This window comes from Nylanderia fulva, unplaced genomic scaffold (genome assembly GCF_048542155.1).
Source record: "Nylanderia fulva isolate GAGA-0341 unplaced genomic scaffold, ASM4854215v1 Scaffold7, whole genome shotgun sequence".
NCBI classification, from domain to species: domain Eukaryota; kingdom Metazoa; phylum Arthropoda; class Insecta; order Hymenoptera; family Formicidae; genus Nylanderia; species Nylanderia fulva.
The window spans coordinates 1,971,135-1,990,031 of record NW_028190807.1 but is presented as its reverse complement, the minus strand read 5'-3'; the positions used below and the strand labels follow the sequence as shown (position 1 = coordinate 1,990,031).

Here is an 18,897-nt window from a genome sequence, read left to right as displayed (position 1 = left end):
CAAGTCTTCCTCGCTATACTTTCAACAAAGTTTCAGAAAGAAGAGCGCCGTATACTTTCTGCCTTTCTTTTTCTCCTCCCTCGTGCAACTGGCTCGGGTAATTATACCGGATTAATACCAGACGAGCCACCGTATCCATCTGGCGATGATGGATTAAAACCAAGTATTCGCGATTATTGCAGCTATAATCAATATCCGAGTTATACGAGCGAAACTTCAAAAATTAGTTTATTTTTAATTATTTCTTACATTTAAAGAGACCGCGTATCTTGGGCTATCATATAAATATATGAATAACATCCATATATATTTTGATAACTAATTTGGATAATTTTCAATCAATTTCCGCATTTATTATTCATACAAAATATGACTTAATAGGAAAATAAGATTTTTTTAAATACTACAATTTTAGAAGTAGAAAAAATGGCATAGTGAATGATGAATAATATTGTGAGAAATTATTGCACAATTTTACTTTTGATGCTCTAATTCTCAACATAAAATAAGTCTGATAACAATAATGCTTAAGAGATAAAGAGCCGACTACGTTACCAAGTTTCCGCATATATAAAGTGAAATATGCACATAATATATTTTATTGATTGAAAGCTACGTAAGATCCGCGACGTGTAAATACTATTCATCAGAATCCTCTTTAGACTCCAGTCGTCATTTCGTTTAAGTATATGTGCAGTAATTCCTCAAAGGCTCCCGCGCACTCGGTGCCACGATGTTTCTTGTCCTCCATCACGGCTGTCGTTCGCTTGGCAATAAGCCACAGTCACGCCTTAGATTAATTTCGCACAAAATTTAACGGGAGTCTGCTACAACCGCCTCTAAAGTTACGGCCTAAGTGCTTTACGATGTACCATTTACAACGGGCCTCCATTTTACGTCTGTTTAAATTCAATATACATTCTTTGCGCCTGCACAAGTTTCATCAACTTCTCTGTATACCTGATAGCCAGCACATTATATCTTCAGAATAGAACATTAGAAAGGAGATACAAGAATCAACATAATGCTCTCTATGCTTTATCATTTTTTTTTTTTTTTTTACGCGCTTACTTTAAACTGCAATTCTGAGAATTAAATTTTATAGAGATTTATTTTTTATATTTCTGTATATCGATGTTACGATCGTGATAATTAATAAATAATTGAAAATTAGCTAATATTACTCAGAATGTGTTGTATTCCATTTTCTTCTTACATTTCAAGAAATTTTTACGCGCTTATTTTAAACTGCAATTCTGAGAATCAAAGATAAATTTTATAGAGAGATTTATTTTTTATATTTCTGTATAGATGTTACGATCGTGATAATTAATAAATAATTGAAAATTAGCTAATATTACTCAGAATGTGTTGTATTCCATTTCCTTCTTACATTTCAAGAGATTTTTACGCGCTTACTTTAAACTGCAATTCTGAGAATCAAAGATAAATTTTATAGAGAGATTTATTTTTTATATTTCTGTGTAGATGTTACAATCGTGATAATTAACAAATAATTGAAAATTAGCTAATATTACTTAGAATGTGTTATATTCCATTTTCTTCTTACATTTCAAGAGATCGCACACCTTGGACTATCATAAAGATATGAATAATATTCATATATATTTTTTCATCATTTTCACAATAATTAATTCGTGCATTTATTTATTTATTCATATATAAAAAATATGACTTTTAATATTTAAGTACTACAATTTTCAAAGTAATTGTAATTTGATACTCAAACTTAAAACATTAGATGCAGAAAAAATGAGATAATGAATGATGGATACCTAATATTGCGAGAAATTATTGCAACCAATAATAATGATTGCCATTAACAATAATGATTAAAAAGTCTTATACGAAAGCATTTAAAATAAAAAATCCTTCACTAGAGAAATTTGATAATATTATGAGAGATAAATATCGTTGCAAAAACGATCATTGTGCAATTTGTAGGAAAGTAGAAACAACTAGTAGATTGATAATTTCTCGTATCTATCGAAATATGACGACACATCTTAGATATTTACGTGCGCAGTCAGATTGCAGCGGAAGAAATCGAGAAGTTTGTCGAAAGAAGCAGCTGCAATCCGACCATGCAGTTTTCAATGTCGATCACGTAGCTTTGATATCACGTATTAGGAACGTATAAGCACAATGCGAATGCACGTCCTCGGCCTCTCAATAAACGATTTGTCCCATTTTTCGCGGGAGTATGTCCGACAGGTACGTCGACATTCGTCAAAGTGTCGTTAAGTAAGAAAACGTTTGTGAGAAGCGTGTTTCTTCGCGAGTAACAGACGAAAGGAAGCGAATTCACGACTTGTGAAAGTTCTTTTCCATCGCAACGAAAAATTCCGGACGGAGAATCTTTTTTTGTAACGAGTTATGATGATTTGCGGAGAAGTATATTTAGATGAAACGTAAAAATAAATAGATGTATTGCGGTCAAATGTAATGAATTTATAATGACAAACGATATATGTATTAGTGTTTAAGAGAAAATAATAATAAATTACAATATAATGAGAACATCATAATAAAATTTGTTAACAGGTATTAAATATTGCACAAGCTTTTTCCGAAAAATGTAAAATTTCCACAAATCGGATTATCGTACATTTATAATAGAATAATGCATGCTAATAATACCAAACATTTTGTTAAAATAATCTGCATAGAGAGAGAGAGAGTGAAAGAGAGAGAGAGAAAATATATCCTTTTATAAAAATAGAAGTACGTTTTTTTCAACTCTGCCCTCGATACTCTGTTATATTTTTTCCCCTCGCTAATTTACTATATTTAATCAGTATCCCTTTTTACGGATTATGTAAAAATATCCAATCACGATTTTTTCTACATTGCGTATATGTAAAATTCTCCGAGATAAAAATATATTATTATAAATTATACTCGAGCACGAAGTATACATTATATAAATTGTACATTTGTGGCGTGTTGCGGAAGAAAAAAAATCCACTCGGTACTCAGTCCGGTAAATTGACAAACACGTGGCGGTTGTCAGACGTTAAAATGATGCGTAAAACAAACGCGGTGGCAGCGAGGTAACGAATGTGTGACCCGGTCGCGCCAGTAAATTGCAAACACTTTAATTTTGCGGCGACACCCCTCTGCTGTCCTCCCTTTTTCTCTTTCCTTTTTTTTTTTGTTTCTTATGCGCGTTTTTGGTATATATTATTACTTACCCGGCGAAAAACATGAGAAGAAACCACGAGCCCGGTACGGCGAACACCAGTATCGCATCCTCCGCGTGCCGATTCTCGGCGATACGACATGGAATGCACGCGAGAATGAGCAGATTGCTGATCACGAATATCAACTTGGCCGGTTCGGTGCTCTGAAATGCAAATGCGCGCAGGCGAAACGTTAGTGCGACCGCATGCACTCTTGCAACGTTTCAGGAACGTCCGCAGAGGAATCGATATTTTCATGCAATTTCGATACTTCCTTATGATTCGACTGCTGCATCATCACGATGACAATACCTAGACCCGAGATTTGCTCGATGTCTACGATGAAAATGAACGTATATCATCTGACTGTGTCTGTACAAATATTATTTGCTCAATTTTACATTAATCGGAAAATTAAAACTTGAGGAGAATAAAATAAATAGATCGGTTTAACACATATAAAAAATTTAAAATAACTTTCTATACATGTATTATATGTTTTTTAAATATTATATTATGTTTGTATGTTTGTATGTGCAATCAGATATATTATTTTTGTCCATTTAAATATCGAGGAAGTTATATAAATTGTTCGACAACGAGGCTCGCGCGTTTTTAAATCGTCGCCGGTATTAATTATACACAAATCGAACCGGATGCGTAGAGTAGAACTCGCGTTTAATAATGCAACGATATAGCTTAATGTCGTTCCGATTGTATTGGAACGGAGCGGCGTATGTATGCTATTGATCCAGCACCGGCAATAACCAACGGTATGTACATATATGTACAATATATTCTCTCTTAATTGATAGATGTGGATAGATAGCCGATAGGCACGCACGCCGATATTTTTCATATTTTTTTCGCGATCTCCGCGAGAATCCTTGACTCGAGAAGAAATACACATGGCATACATGTAAATTATATCGCATGTGTCGCATATATATTTATACATCAATATATTTTAGTTATAATTTCTTTTAGAAGATATCGATTTTTTATAGTGTAAAAGAAAAAGAAAAGAATTTTCATTAAAAGCCGTATTCTTTATAATTTGTCAGAAAAAATCCATTTTTACTAGCGAGGACACGCATCGAAATATCGCCTCTATCGAAAATGCTTTTAACGTAATCAATCATTCATTGCTGGCAGGATCTTCAGCCTGAGATTTCATTTTTTTACGATACCATTCAATTGTAATATGATATCGTGCAAAATAATAAAATTATTCAATCCTTTCAAATAGTGCATTTTTACGAAATTTGTCACATTTAATATAACTATATTTAACATGGATTTATCGCGAATCTAATAAACAAGAGAATTAACTTGTCTTTTCACATTTTTAATTTAATAAAAACTCTTTTAAAATATATATATATATATACATATATATCGTTTCTGATTATATCACATCGCGTTTATAAAGCCAATAAAGAAAAAAAGCAGGAAAGGCCAGTTGTTAATATCGGTACCGCTATACCGTTATATGTAACGCTCCCGTAATCATCGACCCATCTTTTTCTTATTCATCGGGCTTATTAACGCGTAAAAGATTAGTGGCACGAACGTACAGCTTCCATCGTGGAATATACCTCGATACATTCATAGATCCGTTACAGTTCACTAGCCTCGGGATTTGCGCAACCAGCCGCGTTTAGCCGGCATTGGCGCATCGAAATTGCACCGTTGAGAGTATCAGAGTATTGCGAACCATCACGAAACAACGGGACGTTTCATGATCGGGAGAAACGGCAAAGATGATGCAGCGCCGATCAGGAAAGCATCAGGAACGTTTTAACTGATTTAAAGAAATTTCGGATATTGTCTTACGTGAAACATTTATTGTGTAAAGAAGAGGATCATTTATAATCCATCAAACCAAATGTTTGACAACACACAATGATGATCCCTACAAACATTTTTTCTCTCCATTTTTTTGATCAAAGTTCATTTATTTCAAAGTCTCAAATTCTAGCTCCGATTTGGATATTTCTCGTGCTGCATTTAATGTGACACAAAAATTTGAGTAGTATCCTACAAAGAGAGAATTTTCTCTTAGAATTTGAAAATCATAAAAAAATCATAAGATTTCTCTGATTAATATTTATCACAATGAAAAATATTAGTATAATGATAAATTTTACTATATGTACAATACATAGTAAAACTAATCGAACATATTTTATATCATATTGTGGTAGATTTTAATATTTTTCATTGTAGTAAAAATGAATCCGAAAAACTTATAAAATTCTTTCAATACCATATTGTTCCCATGATTTACCATGATTTTCAAAATCATGATAATCGTTCGGAAAAAATATTAATATGTATGTACATAGTAAAAAAAATCATTATATTTTTTATACTAAATATTTTTGCCCAACACACGATTACCATGATTTTTACGATATAAATTCTAAGATAAAATTCTGTGCAGTATCGATCCGTCTGAATTATAAATCTCTTGGACTCAAATAGTGAAACGTCCCTGACGGCTAGTTCGCGGTAAAAAAAAAAAAAAAAAAAAAAAGTGCTCACCAGTTGTTTGAGGAACGACAGCGGTCCGACGTTGATCATCTCGCCGCCGAGTTGCACCAGGATGTAATTGAGCACGCCCAGGACGGTGATGCACTCCGCCGCGGTGCGGACGACGTCCGTTATCTCTTCGGGCCACTGCAGCAGCACGGCATCCACGTCCGCGGGTCTGAAGTACACGGCTAAGGACAGCGAGGCCAGGTGAAACACCAAGATAATCAATCGCTTCAGGAACTGCAACTTTTCAGCGGAGAATAGATGTTGGCGTATGCATCTACGAAACTTTCCGCATCGATTGGCCGGGACATAAGAGCAAAGTTTTACGGGCGGTAATATAGAGAGAGACGGGGAGAATTCGTGAAAATATCATCGGTCCCGAGGCTAAGCTCGAAAAGGTCTCTCCGGATACGAGACAAACATATTCGAGATGTGACGCATTTCTGATCTTTTACATATATCTCTTCGGATCGGTCGGAGGTCGTATCTATTCTCGAATCTCGAGTATCGAGATAATTTATGATCCAAAATTAGTCGGTGATATCCGGACCGTCTTCGAGGAATACACGATAAAAATAATTTGTTTCTTTACACCTTTAACATATATTGAACGTCTGTTTCTTCAGCATAAAGCGTCAATTCTTAACGCGAAACAAAAGTTCCATAGTTATATCGTAAGTGTAATGTATAATTATATTATCGCGCGATAATCCAATTAGCAAATATTGAACGTTTAACGTCTTTCGTTTTATCTTTATTCCGCGTTATCTTGTTTGTATAGTTATAAAGCGAGCGATTGTACGCGCTTCGTTTAACGGATAAAATCGCTCTAACCGAGTACTCCGGGGATTGACTCCGCTATGATCCGATAATAGGGAAATCATAGTCCCGGACGGATACAGTAGCACTGCATATATTGCGTCTACGTGTGGTCCGAGTGTGGCCGTGATTAGTGCCATAAATGGGACACGTTATGGACGCGGTGCAGTTATAATATGCACGATACGCCGGCTCGTCTGCTAGAGCCTTCAACGTACGTACGAAAGCTCGTTTGTGATGCGATCGTAATTGCAATCACAGTCTGCCCGTATAACTTCGATAGCCATCGTTTCAAAATCACTGAGCCACCGTTCGCCCGCGACGGAGTGACTTGAAATAACCGGCGCAATTATACTACCATCGCCGAAAGCCCCATCGACGTCACTCGACCGATCGGTTGATCGACGTTAATCGTTCCAAGTCACGAGAGAAAGAGAAATCATCAGAGATGATATGCGATATACAGACGCGCAAGCTGCATCGAAACCCCCGTGAAAATTTCATCGCCACGTGTTCCGTTCATTTTTTCGAAACATCGCTTTCTTGCGTTGGTGCGCGTCACTCCTCTTCAAACATTAACGTTTCTTAAATATTTTAAGAATTTTTTTTTCGGAATTGTTGTTTATAAAATTATTTAAAATGATGATTTAATAGCAGAGAATTTTATATTTTTTCAACATTTTAGAGAAGAATTTTATATTCGAAAAAAAAACTAAAATAAGATATTACCCGATATCTTTCCCTTGTGACTTGAGCTGTTTTTTTTTTAAGAACATTATTTATCGATATTTATGGATATATATAGGTGATATATATTCAAGCGACTCGCCTCTTCGATTACATAAAATATGCAAACATTTGAAAAAGCATCGCGATGTAAATCGATCATATTTAAAATGGTCACGTAAAGAGATTTCTTAAAATGTAACTTGATGATATTTAAAATTGGCTTTCAGTATAATAATAAATATATATATATATATATCACCAAATGCACATCGATATATATATATATATATACATGTGGAACATTCTTATCATTGATAGATTTTTTGACAAATGTAAAATCCGTATATCTTGATCTCATTAGGATACTGTTTAAATGGATAATTTTCTAATATATTATACAATTTAAAGTAAACTTATATAACTTTTTTATATATATGTACGTTTCATATTTTGTTCGATATTATTTGTTGAGAAGATTCCGCTTAGAAATTATTTGAAAAAAATTATCAAAAAAGTACACATTATTTGATGAATCATTTAATTATTAATTGGTACTTATTATTATAAAATACTACTAAAATACTATACATGCAGATGAAACATGCAAAATGCAAAAATATAAAACTGAGAGGGACTCTGAAAGAAGCAACTCTTATTTTAGCGTATTGAGTTATATACAGAACATAGGAAGAAAAGAAATTTTCTTTTGTTAACACTAGAAGAACTAGTTCTATGAATAGTTGTATGACAAGTTGTATCCAATGGAATTATAAGCTCTGAAAAGAGCTGCCTACGTTTGGTGGAAGCATAAGATAAATCCGGAATATCATAATGTCAGACACATTGTCATAAGATTATTTTATCTCCCTAGCACATGCACAAAAACATGCATAAAAAGACGATATTTCTTAATTTTGATATAGAAATATGTCTGATACTACAATTCGAACTACTTTCGGTGAGAAGACTACTTATTATTTTTCAGGTCTACTATTTTATCCCGAAACAATATGCAAAAAAATGAAATATTCGAAGTGGCAGTAAAAAGTGGAATTAATAAAAGAAAAGAGACCTTTCGGTGCAAGACGCGCTACGTGACATTCTATCGTTACAAACAAAATCGCAGGTCATTGTCTGGCAAAGTCAAGCATAAAGGCGACGAGACGTTGAAAAAGTTGGAAATATAGTAACGTCTTATAATTCAACGAGAAACGAGCGGGAACGCCATCACGTGGACGCACTTACTCGCGCGAAGGTCTTCCATTTTTCCTCAAGTAATCGCTGAATAATACCACCGTCCAGCATGTCCAAGTGCTCCTCCTTCGTACCGTTCAGAATGATAAATAGCGCGGAGTTCCAGTCTGAAATAGAAATTCGGAGAGAGCCATTTGCGGTTAATGGAACATCGCTTTAGGGTTTGCGCCGCGATAATTATGGGTTTTGCATTAGTGAGCGTGCATACAGCATTGTGGTGTATACAGGTGCAGGTTGCGCCTTTTCGACATTCCTCTCCCGCTCTATGCCGCATCCGGCACGAAACTTTTCCGCCGCCGCGCCGTATAAGATCGGAGGACCGAAAAACTTTCGGTGTCATTAACGTTTCATTCGGCAATGTCCACGTAATCACCGAAGAAACGAAAAATATTCATGCATTTGACGTGCGTGCACGAGCAAACATCCGCGGTTGACATTTTAATGTTTTGAACACGGTCTTATATACAGGTCAGGACATTCATTCGAATAAAGTGTATAAAAAAAATCTAATATGGCCTACTGTCATATTATAATATATTTCGCTATTTTTAAATAATTTAATAAAAATTATTCTTAATATTTAATATTTGTTTCGACGATTTTTAACCGTGTTTATTTTTTACATTTTTTCAATTGTGCACAAGATCTAACACAAAACTGTCAAAATAAAAAAGTCTGCACTGGCGCACATTGAATAAATCAGCCTGAATTGGCAGTAGTCATATTAGTTACATTTTGTTACGCTTGACAGCATATGTAGTCTATATAGAAGTGACCTGACCTGTATATAAGACATCGATTTTGATAATCGATTTTAATGAAACATTTTAACGGAATCGATATAATACGTCTTTCGCTTTGTCGAATCGCGCCGTGCATTATTAAGCGCAACGTTCATGTGCACGTTACTAGGAGTCTCGGTTGTGTATATATATATATATATATATATATATATATCGATCGTATGCATCTGTCGTCGCACTTTGCTCGGCTTTGGCGCGAGCGCTAAAGTAATTGGAACTTGGAGGATTGTATCCTCGGGAGTCCTTAATTACCGCTCGACACGGGCGAAGGTGCACACGGTAGCTTGACCCGTCAAAAACATTGTTCCCCCGCTTTGCAGCTTGTCTAGTATTACATATTATATATATATTTTAAGCTACTTCAATATTGTATAATATATGACCCGCGTTATGTGATTTTCTTTCATTTATATATATATATAAAATTTTCGAGAAAATAAAATAGTGAATGGAAAAAAAATATTTTAGTAGATCTCGAGACGGAGTTATAAATTTTGATAACAAATACGCGGTGTATATGCAGAGAATTTTGCACTGCTCCAAAGGTGAAATAATGATATATTTATTAATTCCACGAGATAGAGCTTGTGGGATTTCACGCAGACCGCGCGCACGTCCGATGTTAATGCCAATATCTTCGATCATCCGGTCTTCAATTTTGCATGATGGCTACTGATCGACTAGCAAGCCGGCGAAGTTACTAACGCGTATCTGTTACCGCAGCACGTAATTATATCTGACTTGAGAGTACGCAAAGCCATATAGTTTTCCCCGAGTTTCCCTCAGAGTATACCCTCTTGGCTACTATCTAGTAACCTCGGTCGGACATTGAACCGAGCTTAAATAACAAAGTATCACTTCGGGCATTCCATTTCCTCCGATCGGCAATAATTATTTTGAAGAACTGATCTCGCGCAAAATTAATCGGAACGTATCTTCGAAGTAAGATGAGATATTTAAATTTGTATAATACAAAACAGATTCCTTTAAAATAATAATAAATTTAAATTTCAATTATATTCGAATTAAAAATAAATAAGTTTTTAAGTTATTTAATATAAAAAGCAAGCTACAAATCTTTAATAATGCGAAATTTTCGAGATTACGGGATTATGTATAAATTTGATTCTACGCCGAGACAATTAAATTATATTCAATTACACTGTAAAGAATAAATTTATTGCTAGAATTTACTTTATCTGAAAGATAATCCTTTATTTAGCTTGCTCTTTTAGGATTTGCCACCATTTAATTTCTAAGGCTCTCTATTATTGCCATCGTGATAAAGCCTGCGATATGCGACTCTGTGCTAGATGTTCTCGAAATAGACATCAGCACACCTCTATATTTCTCTCGGGTCGACAAGTCGATAGGTTCTGGTATCGAAGTTAAATAATAGAAGAGAAAGAAGTTCCGTGACAGCTCAACAGATAATTAAAATCGTATTGGTGTCTACCGGGTGTTAGCAAGTTCTAAAGCAATTTTTTTTTGCCAAAAATTGGGTTTATATTCCATGTTTAGTACTGAGAAAATTAAACGAATTAAGTACACAAGTGTAAATAAGCAAAATTTTCGCGTTTATCATCAATGTTGAAATAGTTGGGCTATATTCTGTGATAAAAATATATATAATGTAATATATTCCAGAACTAACAATATACTTAATCTATTAAAAATGTGTGTTTTATATATGTACATCAATAAATTTTATAATGTTTATAAACGGAATACCCTATATAGACCCTATAGACAACTGTTATCGATACATTCGCAGAAATTTTGAAATTTAATATTTGTACATGTGAGTTCTCTATATATATAGTACCATATAGCATCTATAAATATAAATACCGACAGATATGTATAACAAAATAAAGAAAATAGCTTTGTTGACATAATTTTTCGCTCTTTTCATAATGCACGCAACTCCATAATCCTGCTTTCTATTCGGACAAAATATAACAAATATAATTATATTAACATACTATAATAAAACCAAGTTTTACATGTACAGTTTTCGTTATAAAGTAAAATGCAAGGATTTATGTGAGGTCGTTTATCTAACCACTAAAAGTTAAAAGATTATAAATTTTACCAGAGAATGCAACTAATTTAATGTTAAATTTCAGTATTAATTTAGAGAAAACAGCGAAACGGCATATTTCTTTCACTCGCATCGTAGAAAGTAATTACTTTTCTATAGCCGAGAAATTCTTTATAATTGCGCATATTCTTTTAATAATATTCCTAGAATATATTTTTTGCACATACTCTCTAAATATAAATGTCAATGCACTTGAAAATTAAATATGTAATTTTAAAGTAAAACAAAATATTTTATACGATCGCAAGTGGAATATTTTTGCTCTCGCATGTGCAATTTTCGCAAACTCGTTTGCACTTGAGAGCTGCCGGAGTTTTCTATGGCTATGGCGTCGCTTACATGCGAAAAAAGTCTGAAATAAAAGTTTGTGCGACATGAAAGAGGGCAAGCGTCTTAACGATCGCACACATCAGAACCCCTGTCCCCGGCCCAAGAATATTGTAAGCGTCTCAAAGTCTTAGTGTGACGCCATGACGTTTACACGCGATTAACATTGTCGTATGATTTTTCACAAGTTAATCGTGTCGCACGTAAATTTACATAAACATAAAGCATATAATAATCTCGATCAGCAAAACGTCTAGCATAAACTGTCCGTGATGCGAAAGTTTTGTAACTTTTATTCCGAAAGTTTTCGCAACTTTTTCTCGATATACTCACACATGATCACATTTTAATGCTCTTATTTTAATATATATATATATATATATATTATCAGTGCGTATTTTTACATGCCGCGCAGAGAATTAATCCGTGGATGATTGTGTCGTGAAAAATGACGGCGCAAATTGCGCGTCCCGAAATTGCGTGGTCTTTTTTCTGCAGTGCAGATATGATAGCGGAAGTTACACGAAAATAACATTTCCCGCGAGTGTTGCACACGCTTGCGACGCAAGTCTCGGATTAAAGCGGAAGAAAAACGTCGACAAGAGAGAGCGTCGACGAGGGGAATGGAGCTTTTACACTAGAAGCTCGATCTTTGACCGTCGCCTCTCTTCGAAGCTTTTTTGGCCAATCGCCACCACCCTTTAACTCTTATTCTTCCGACTTGGTTCTTTCCGGCTCTTTCTTTCCCTCTCGCTTTCTCGTTCTGGCCTTGGTTTTAAAGTAATTAAGGAGATGCTGCTGCAGTTCTGTTTTACCGACTTTAAGTTAGATTAGGTTCACTTTTTATTGAATATACAGATTGAAAAATCCTTCACAATGAAAGTACTGATAATAATGAATGGGGAGCGCTGTCCTGCAACTAATTTTTGCTGTTTTATGCCTCGACATCGATTCCGCACGCAAATATATACATACATAATTAATTCAAGTACGAATCTTTTGATACAGGCTTTTAATCTCATTTTTATTACTTCTGTATTATTCTTTCATGTCATCTCTATTGGGAGCGCCATATTTTGTGCACAAATAAACTGCAGAACTTTTGTATTAAATAACTATTGTTATGAGCTGATGCAAGAGACCGATAAAAAACTGTAATTTTTTAACTTTTATTGTTTTTGCGAAATTACAGCAATCCCCGTTCATTATTATCAGTATCTTTAATTGTGGAGAAGGATTTTTCAATCTGTACAGCTAATAAAAAGAAAAGTCCTTGAACTCAAAGTCGGTAAAACAGACATGGTCAGCATTCGCTTAAGTCTGTAGAAGAGAAACTTGTCGAAAATTCGACTCGGCTCCCTATAAGACCGTCTTCTCGAGGTTACTTTTCTGGGGTGTACCCCATTGTCATTCTTTGCAAGAATCGGAAAATAGCCGCATTACGAGAGGGAGCAAATAGATATAGAAGGAGCGAGATCGATGGGATAATGGATTCCGAAACTAAATGAAACGCGTCACACCGCGCTGCGTCGGGTCCGCAGCTAATCTCGAAACTTCGTTAAATGCCCGTAATTGCATCCCGCTACGAGCTTCCAGGCATCGCGCACTTCGCGATATTCTTACTCGCGAATAGCCCGGGAAAAGCCGCGCGCTCACGAACGCATCCATTTCTCGCGGCAACGCTTTCCGTGTCTCTGCCGCGAACTTCGATACAATTTCACGCAAGTTTGATCGAGGAGGTAGCTCCTAAAATACGGACGCACCATGCGGCAACATGAAATTCTCTTTTATCCCTATTTCGTTCTATACGGTTCTTTGTAGCGAATTCGGTGACATGATAAAGGGTAAGCTCGAGGGTAAAATCAGATTGTGTCACCTCCCTGGACAGAATGTTCCAACGGGGATACCATCGGTTCGCGCTCGTCAATACGTACTTGTAAAATCGTTTTTACTTCGAAACGAATCAATTCGAAACACCTTTTCGTCTGCACACGAACATATATTCTATAATATATATCTTATTTTTATGAATATTAAAATGTAAAAGAAAAATTGAATTTTATATCTATGCGACAAAAAGTGTAACGAAAGAAATAAAAAAAATTGCAATAACCTCTTGTTGAATTGTTTTTAGATTCTTTGTACTGATTCTTGTCATTGAAATTGCGACTTTTTAAGAAAAAAAATTTGTCACGGTAATCAAGCAGAAACGCGTTAATAAAAGTTAAGAAAATGTATAATAATTTCTCAAATTAAAATTTATTATATACATACATAATTAAATCGTTTATATAAATCCGATCACAAATTATATCGCTGCAATTTATATCATGTTTCCTAAAAACATTTCATTTATCTCGCCGGATTCCAATTAAATGAGAAATCGACTTCAATTCGAAATTACCGTCAAAATAGGAAAATATCGATGCGATAACGATGGCGAAAGGGATTGCGATAACGAGCCAATATTTCAGCCAGTTTTTAGCCGGCGAATTGCATGTTATATCATATGCAATGTCGCGAAAAGTTGCTAGCAGTATGGTTTACTATCCGGCTGCGACACACGTTCGACGTGTAAGAAAACTTTGTAAAATTTCTTTTTTCCCTTAAGAACTTTGCAACCCGATTTTGCCCTCGATTTTGCCCCGGTATCCAATTTTACGGGAGAAGATAGTCCCTTCTTGTTCTCGGTATATTAGTCCTCTTCCTCTCGCTCGCTACCTTCTCCACTCCTGTCGCTGACACTCGCGTCACAATTTTTGCTCTATCCCCGCCTTCTTCTTGTTGGGATGCTTTACACGAGAGACAAACCGTATGTTGGAAACCGTGAGGACAACTTTACATAGCGCGTATGATACAGCGTAAAGAAAAAAAAATTCAGAGCGGAATAATTTACCGAATATTTCGAAAACCTTTTTGACGAAATATCTCGTTCCTAACTTAAAATATATTGTAATATTCGAGAGTATGTGTGTGTATATATATATATATATATATATATGTGAAAAGCAAGAGAAGCTAGGGGAAGATACCTAGTAGAATAGAGTACTGATTTATTTTATATCCAAAAGAACATAAGCTCCTTCGAAATACACAATATAATATATAAAGAAAAAATATAGAGAAAAAAGAAAAATAATAAATATAAAAAAAATAAATATCTCAAAAATAGGTCTGTAGTATTAAGAATCAGTCAACTATACTCGTACTACAAAGATATTGCATAAAATCTTGTTGAAATTAGGAGAATCAAAGAAGAATTGCGTAAATCTGAAGAAAGATTTCTCTCAGCAAGAAGTGCTATATAAGGAAAAACTCAATTTCTCTAGAGCAAATAAAAACAAATTGAATTTTGAAACATGAAAGGACTGAAAGCAAAAGAGAGGAGAAAATAGAGAAATAAATGCTATATAGAATAGATAAAAGAAGAGCAACGAGTGATGCAGTGTCGCTACGATGCTAATATTACTATTCGGCCTTGACTCGTCGCAATTAGTTGGGGAACATGCGACAAAGTGAGGACCCACTTGAAGGCGCACGATTCGGTGAACCGTGAATGACGATTCTCGTAGAATCGTCTTGGCATAATTCGATTAGCTTTACGACGTACTTGTTCTGCCGTCTGGTAGCAGCGTGTCGAGGGCATTGAGGGGATACGCCGAGCAGGTGATATTACTGTAACGCCAGAACTCCCGCGCGGACAGTTCCAGCATCTCACGGAAGACTTCGGCACGCCCAAGCTGGCAGGCGAGTGTCAACGGGGTGAAACCAGAAGCATTCACGATTCCGTTGCGAGCAGGAAGCTTTGGATGTCGCAGAGCATATCCGAACATATCCTACGTCAAACAACGGTTCTCCATTCTCTATTCTATTGGAAGATGTAAATTCTCGTTTTCGATTACTATGAGACGGAGTCAAAATCTATGTGAATAACATGAGTGGAGTCGGAAAAAAATTTTAATTTCAAATTTATTCAGAAACTGTAAAAGCTGTAAATATATATGCGTGGAATAAAGTTTCTGGAAAAAAATACTACTACTTATGACCAAAAGAGATTTTTCGAAAAAAAGGATATGACTTTGTCTCTTTCGAATACGTGTCCATACGCACCAATTTATCACAAACTACGACCATGTGCAAAATCATATTTCCGAAAGAATCCTGCTCGTCGGGATCCGCGCCGACATCAAGCAGCAGGTTGTAAACGCTCTCGTTGGCGCAGCAGGCGGCCCAGGCTAGCGGGTACTCGCCCAGATACGCGAGTCCCTCGTAATCGGTGTTTCTAGCGGGGTTCATCCTCTGCTGATCGCGCGGCAGGAAAAAGCTGCCGATAGCTCGCTGCGAGATAATCGCGCCCGCGTCCACCAGATCCTGCACGAGCTCGTTATTGAAATAGGCGATCGCCAGGTGAAGAGCGCTCGCGCCAAGATATTCTTCACCCTCCACAACGTCGATGGCGAGTCGCGGGAAGCACTTGAGCAGGATGCGCGCTATTCTGGTGTGGATCCGCGTGTCGCATATGATGAGAACGTGCAGCAGGGCCTCGCCGAGCGAGCCTCTGTACTGCATCTGCCAGCAGGCTTCATGATCGTTCCACTGCGCTAGTGGATCGAAGCGCGAGAGAGAGGCCTCGATCGGCAGCACGACCTGCTCGAGGTCGCGAAACTTCCAGCGCAGATACTCGGCGCGATTGATCACCTGGCCTTTACCGTCCGCGTACAGCAGAATGCCGAATTGCTCGCGCACCAATTTCTCCACTTCCGGCTGGCCGCCCTGATTATACGCCTCGATCAGCTCGCCGCCCTTCTTGTAATTAGCCAATCGGTACAGCAGGCACTGATCTTCGTTGCTCGCCTGGCTGATCACGCGATCGAGGATCGAGCCGGCGTTAACCTGGCTACCGCGACCAACGCGACACGAGCAAATGCCACCCATTCAGACATATCCCTACGGGAGAAAAGCGCGGAAAAGTGCTATCGCACCTTCGTCATGTCCACCTGCCTCGTCGGCTCCTTATCAGCTAAAGGAATCGCCCGAACGGAATCTCACTCGAGGGTCTCTAGACGTTCTCAAGGTCGGACAGCGCGCCATTTCCGTCACGATAAAGCGAAAAGCCACTTGGCCGTATGGCTACTCACGACTGACTCCATTGATATAACACTCGAGATTCTCTTACCCCCGACGAGGGCTAGGATAGCACAAGTGGAGAAAGGGAGCGAGAGGGCGAGGGTGCTGGTATATTCGCGCTATAGCAACCGGCCAATCCATAAACGGTACCTGGTGCAGACGGACACGACAGGGTCACCACCACCGCCGCTTTCACGCTACAGTCAATTTGGAAGAGCTTTTTTTTAACGAGTTTATCAGAGGCGCGCTGTGCTAAAAGATGAAACGTCATGAAACATGAAACGTCAATAATTCAGGGTTAAACCGTTCGTTTAGCGCCAATAATTTTAGGCCGATCCGGTTTTCGCGCGATTTGACAGATTGTCGAAGACTCATGACTCATTCGTAATCCACACGTCGGCCTTAACACACTTTCCTGCACCTGGATACGCGCAAATGCTTATTTTTAGGCCAGTTGCAAGGACGAATGCATTATCGCGTAGATAATGAATAAAATAAATGAAAAGAGTGTAAAAAAAGAGATACTCAAATGTAAGTAATATTTGAAAAATGGGATTACATAAAATTGTTCGCTACATACAAACGCGAAAAGCAGATTAACTAGGCGAAATAGTATATAACTAGATAGATGGATGGTATTAATCACTACGATTATTTTTTTTTATTAATTTAATCGAGGTAAAAATATTAATTGCATTTTTTTTTGTATGCAAGCGTTTACATTCAGACCCGGTTTCGCGCTTCATTACGTCCATATTTACGATAGGAATGTTGAAATCAATTTCCCATCCCCCGAATAAAACAGCTACGAGCAACGTGCATCTGTGTTTAAAGCGCATTCGTATTTAACTGAAACGCAGCGAACATTCCATTCCCGTCGAATTGGAACATTGCAATAATACGTATATTGTTACATTGCTGGCATCTAAAATTAGTATTATTTCGCGGCGTTGATGCGCCGCACACAAAATACTGACCTATGAAGAGATTATGACAGCTCGCGCTTAAACGCTTAAAAAACATGCGCGCTATCAGTTTCAGGAAGTTGCAAGATTATTTTTATAGTTTAAGAGCAAATTTCTCTTCGCGAGAAATCGCGCGAATGATTCCGCGTATGGAAACGCGCGATGAAATCCTACGTATGGCGCATATTTCACCGCGGTTGACAAATCACCATTGTCCTCGTTCGACGAATGGTATATAGTCAATGTATTATACGGTCATGCGCTATTGTAAATTGATGCCTCGTCATTCTTCGAATAACTGCGAAAAAAAAAAACAGGCATTTTCAATCCAGCGTTTCACCGACAAGCGCCGCCGGATGGATCGAACAGACGTGTGTGGGTGCGGCGCAATAGCCGGCGGATGCGGAATTGCAGGTGGCATGTATTACAATCTGTCGAGTATATCTGATTCATATGCGCGAGGAGTAAGTACCTAAGTGGACACTTTGCGAGCGCTGACATTTAACGCTTTTTCAATTGAAGAATTCGAGCAAGTGTCCGAGGGCGGTGACTGTGACATTCTTGCGAAAATTAATTAATCTCAAGGATGAGTCATCCTACTTTGTATAATCACACATATACGCTCTCGATTTATCATTAGTATTTTTTATACTTTTAGCCGAAATAAAATACAAGTTGTATTTGTATATCGCACAATGTCGAGCTGATGAGTTTAAAATCGGAAACGCGCGCTAAAATAATATTTTGCAGGACATTTGAAATGTCACTCTTGGATATTTTTTACGTTCTTTTATTATTTATTGTTCCATCTTTATAAATGTTCTCGTTTTCGTTCTAAAAATATTTGTTAGTAAAAAAAATAGAATTTTTTTCATTATACACGATAAAATTTCGCGTTCCTAGATTAAAATATTTTCGTTATAAATGTTGTTAAACCATGCGCTTTCATTCACCAGCTCTTTCAATTAATACATTGTTTATGCAATTCGATATGCAAACTCACTTTTTTTCCATTCGTTGGGGAG

At 36.8% G+C, this 18,897-nt stretch overlaps 1 protein-coding gene across 1 annotated transcript in view; it reads right to left on the bottom strand.

Annotated features, from left to right (window-relative positions):
- The window catches only part of iav (transient receptor potential cation channel subfamily V iav), a 33,101-nt gene extending 16,106 nt beyond the window's left edge, over nt 1–16,995 (bottom strand). The window contains exons 1-5 of the mRNA XM_029307388.2: nt 15,891–16,995; nt 15,391–15,616; nt 8,538–8,653; nt 5,751–5,987; nt 3,216–3,367 (exon numbers count right to left, since the gene is read on the bottom strand). Coding sequence (XP_029163221.1) covers nt 3,216–3,367; nt 5,751–5,987; nt 8,538–8,653; nt 15,391–15,616; nt 15,891–16,715 — 1,556 coding nt within the window. The 5' untranslated portion in view covers nt 16,716–16,995. The remainder of the gene's footprint in view (nt 1–3,215; nt 3,368–5,750; nt 5,988–8,537; nt 8,654–15,390; nt 15,617–15,890) is intronic.
- Nucleotides 16,996–18,897: the final 1,902 nt, after the last annotated feature.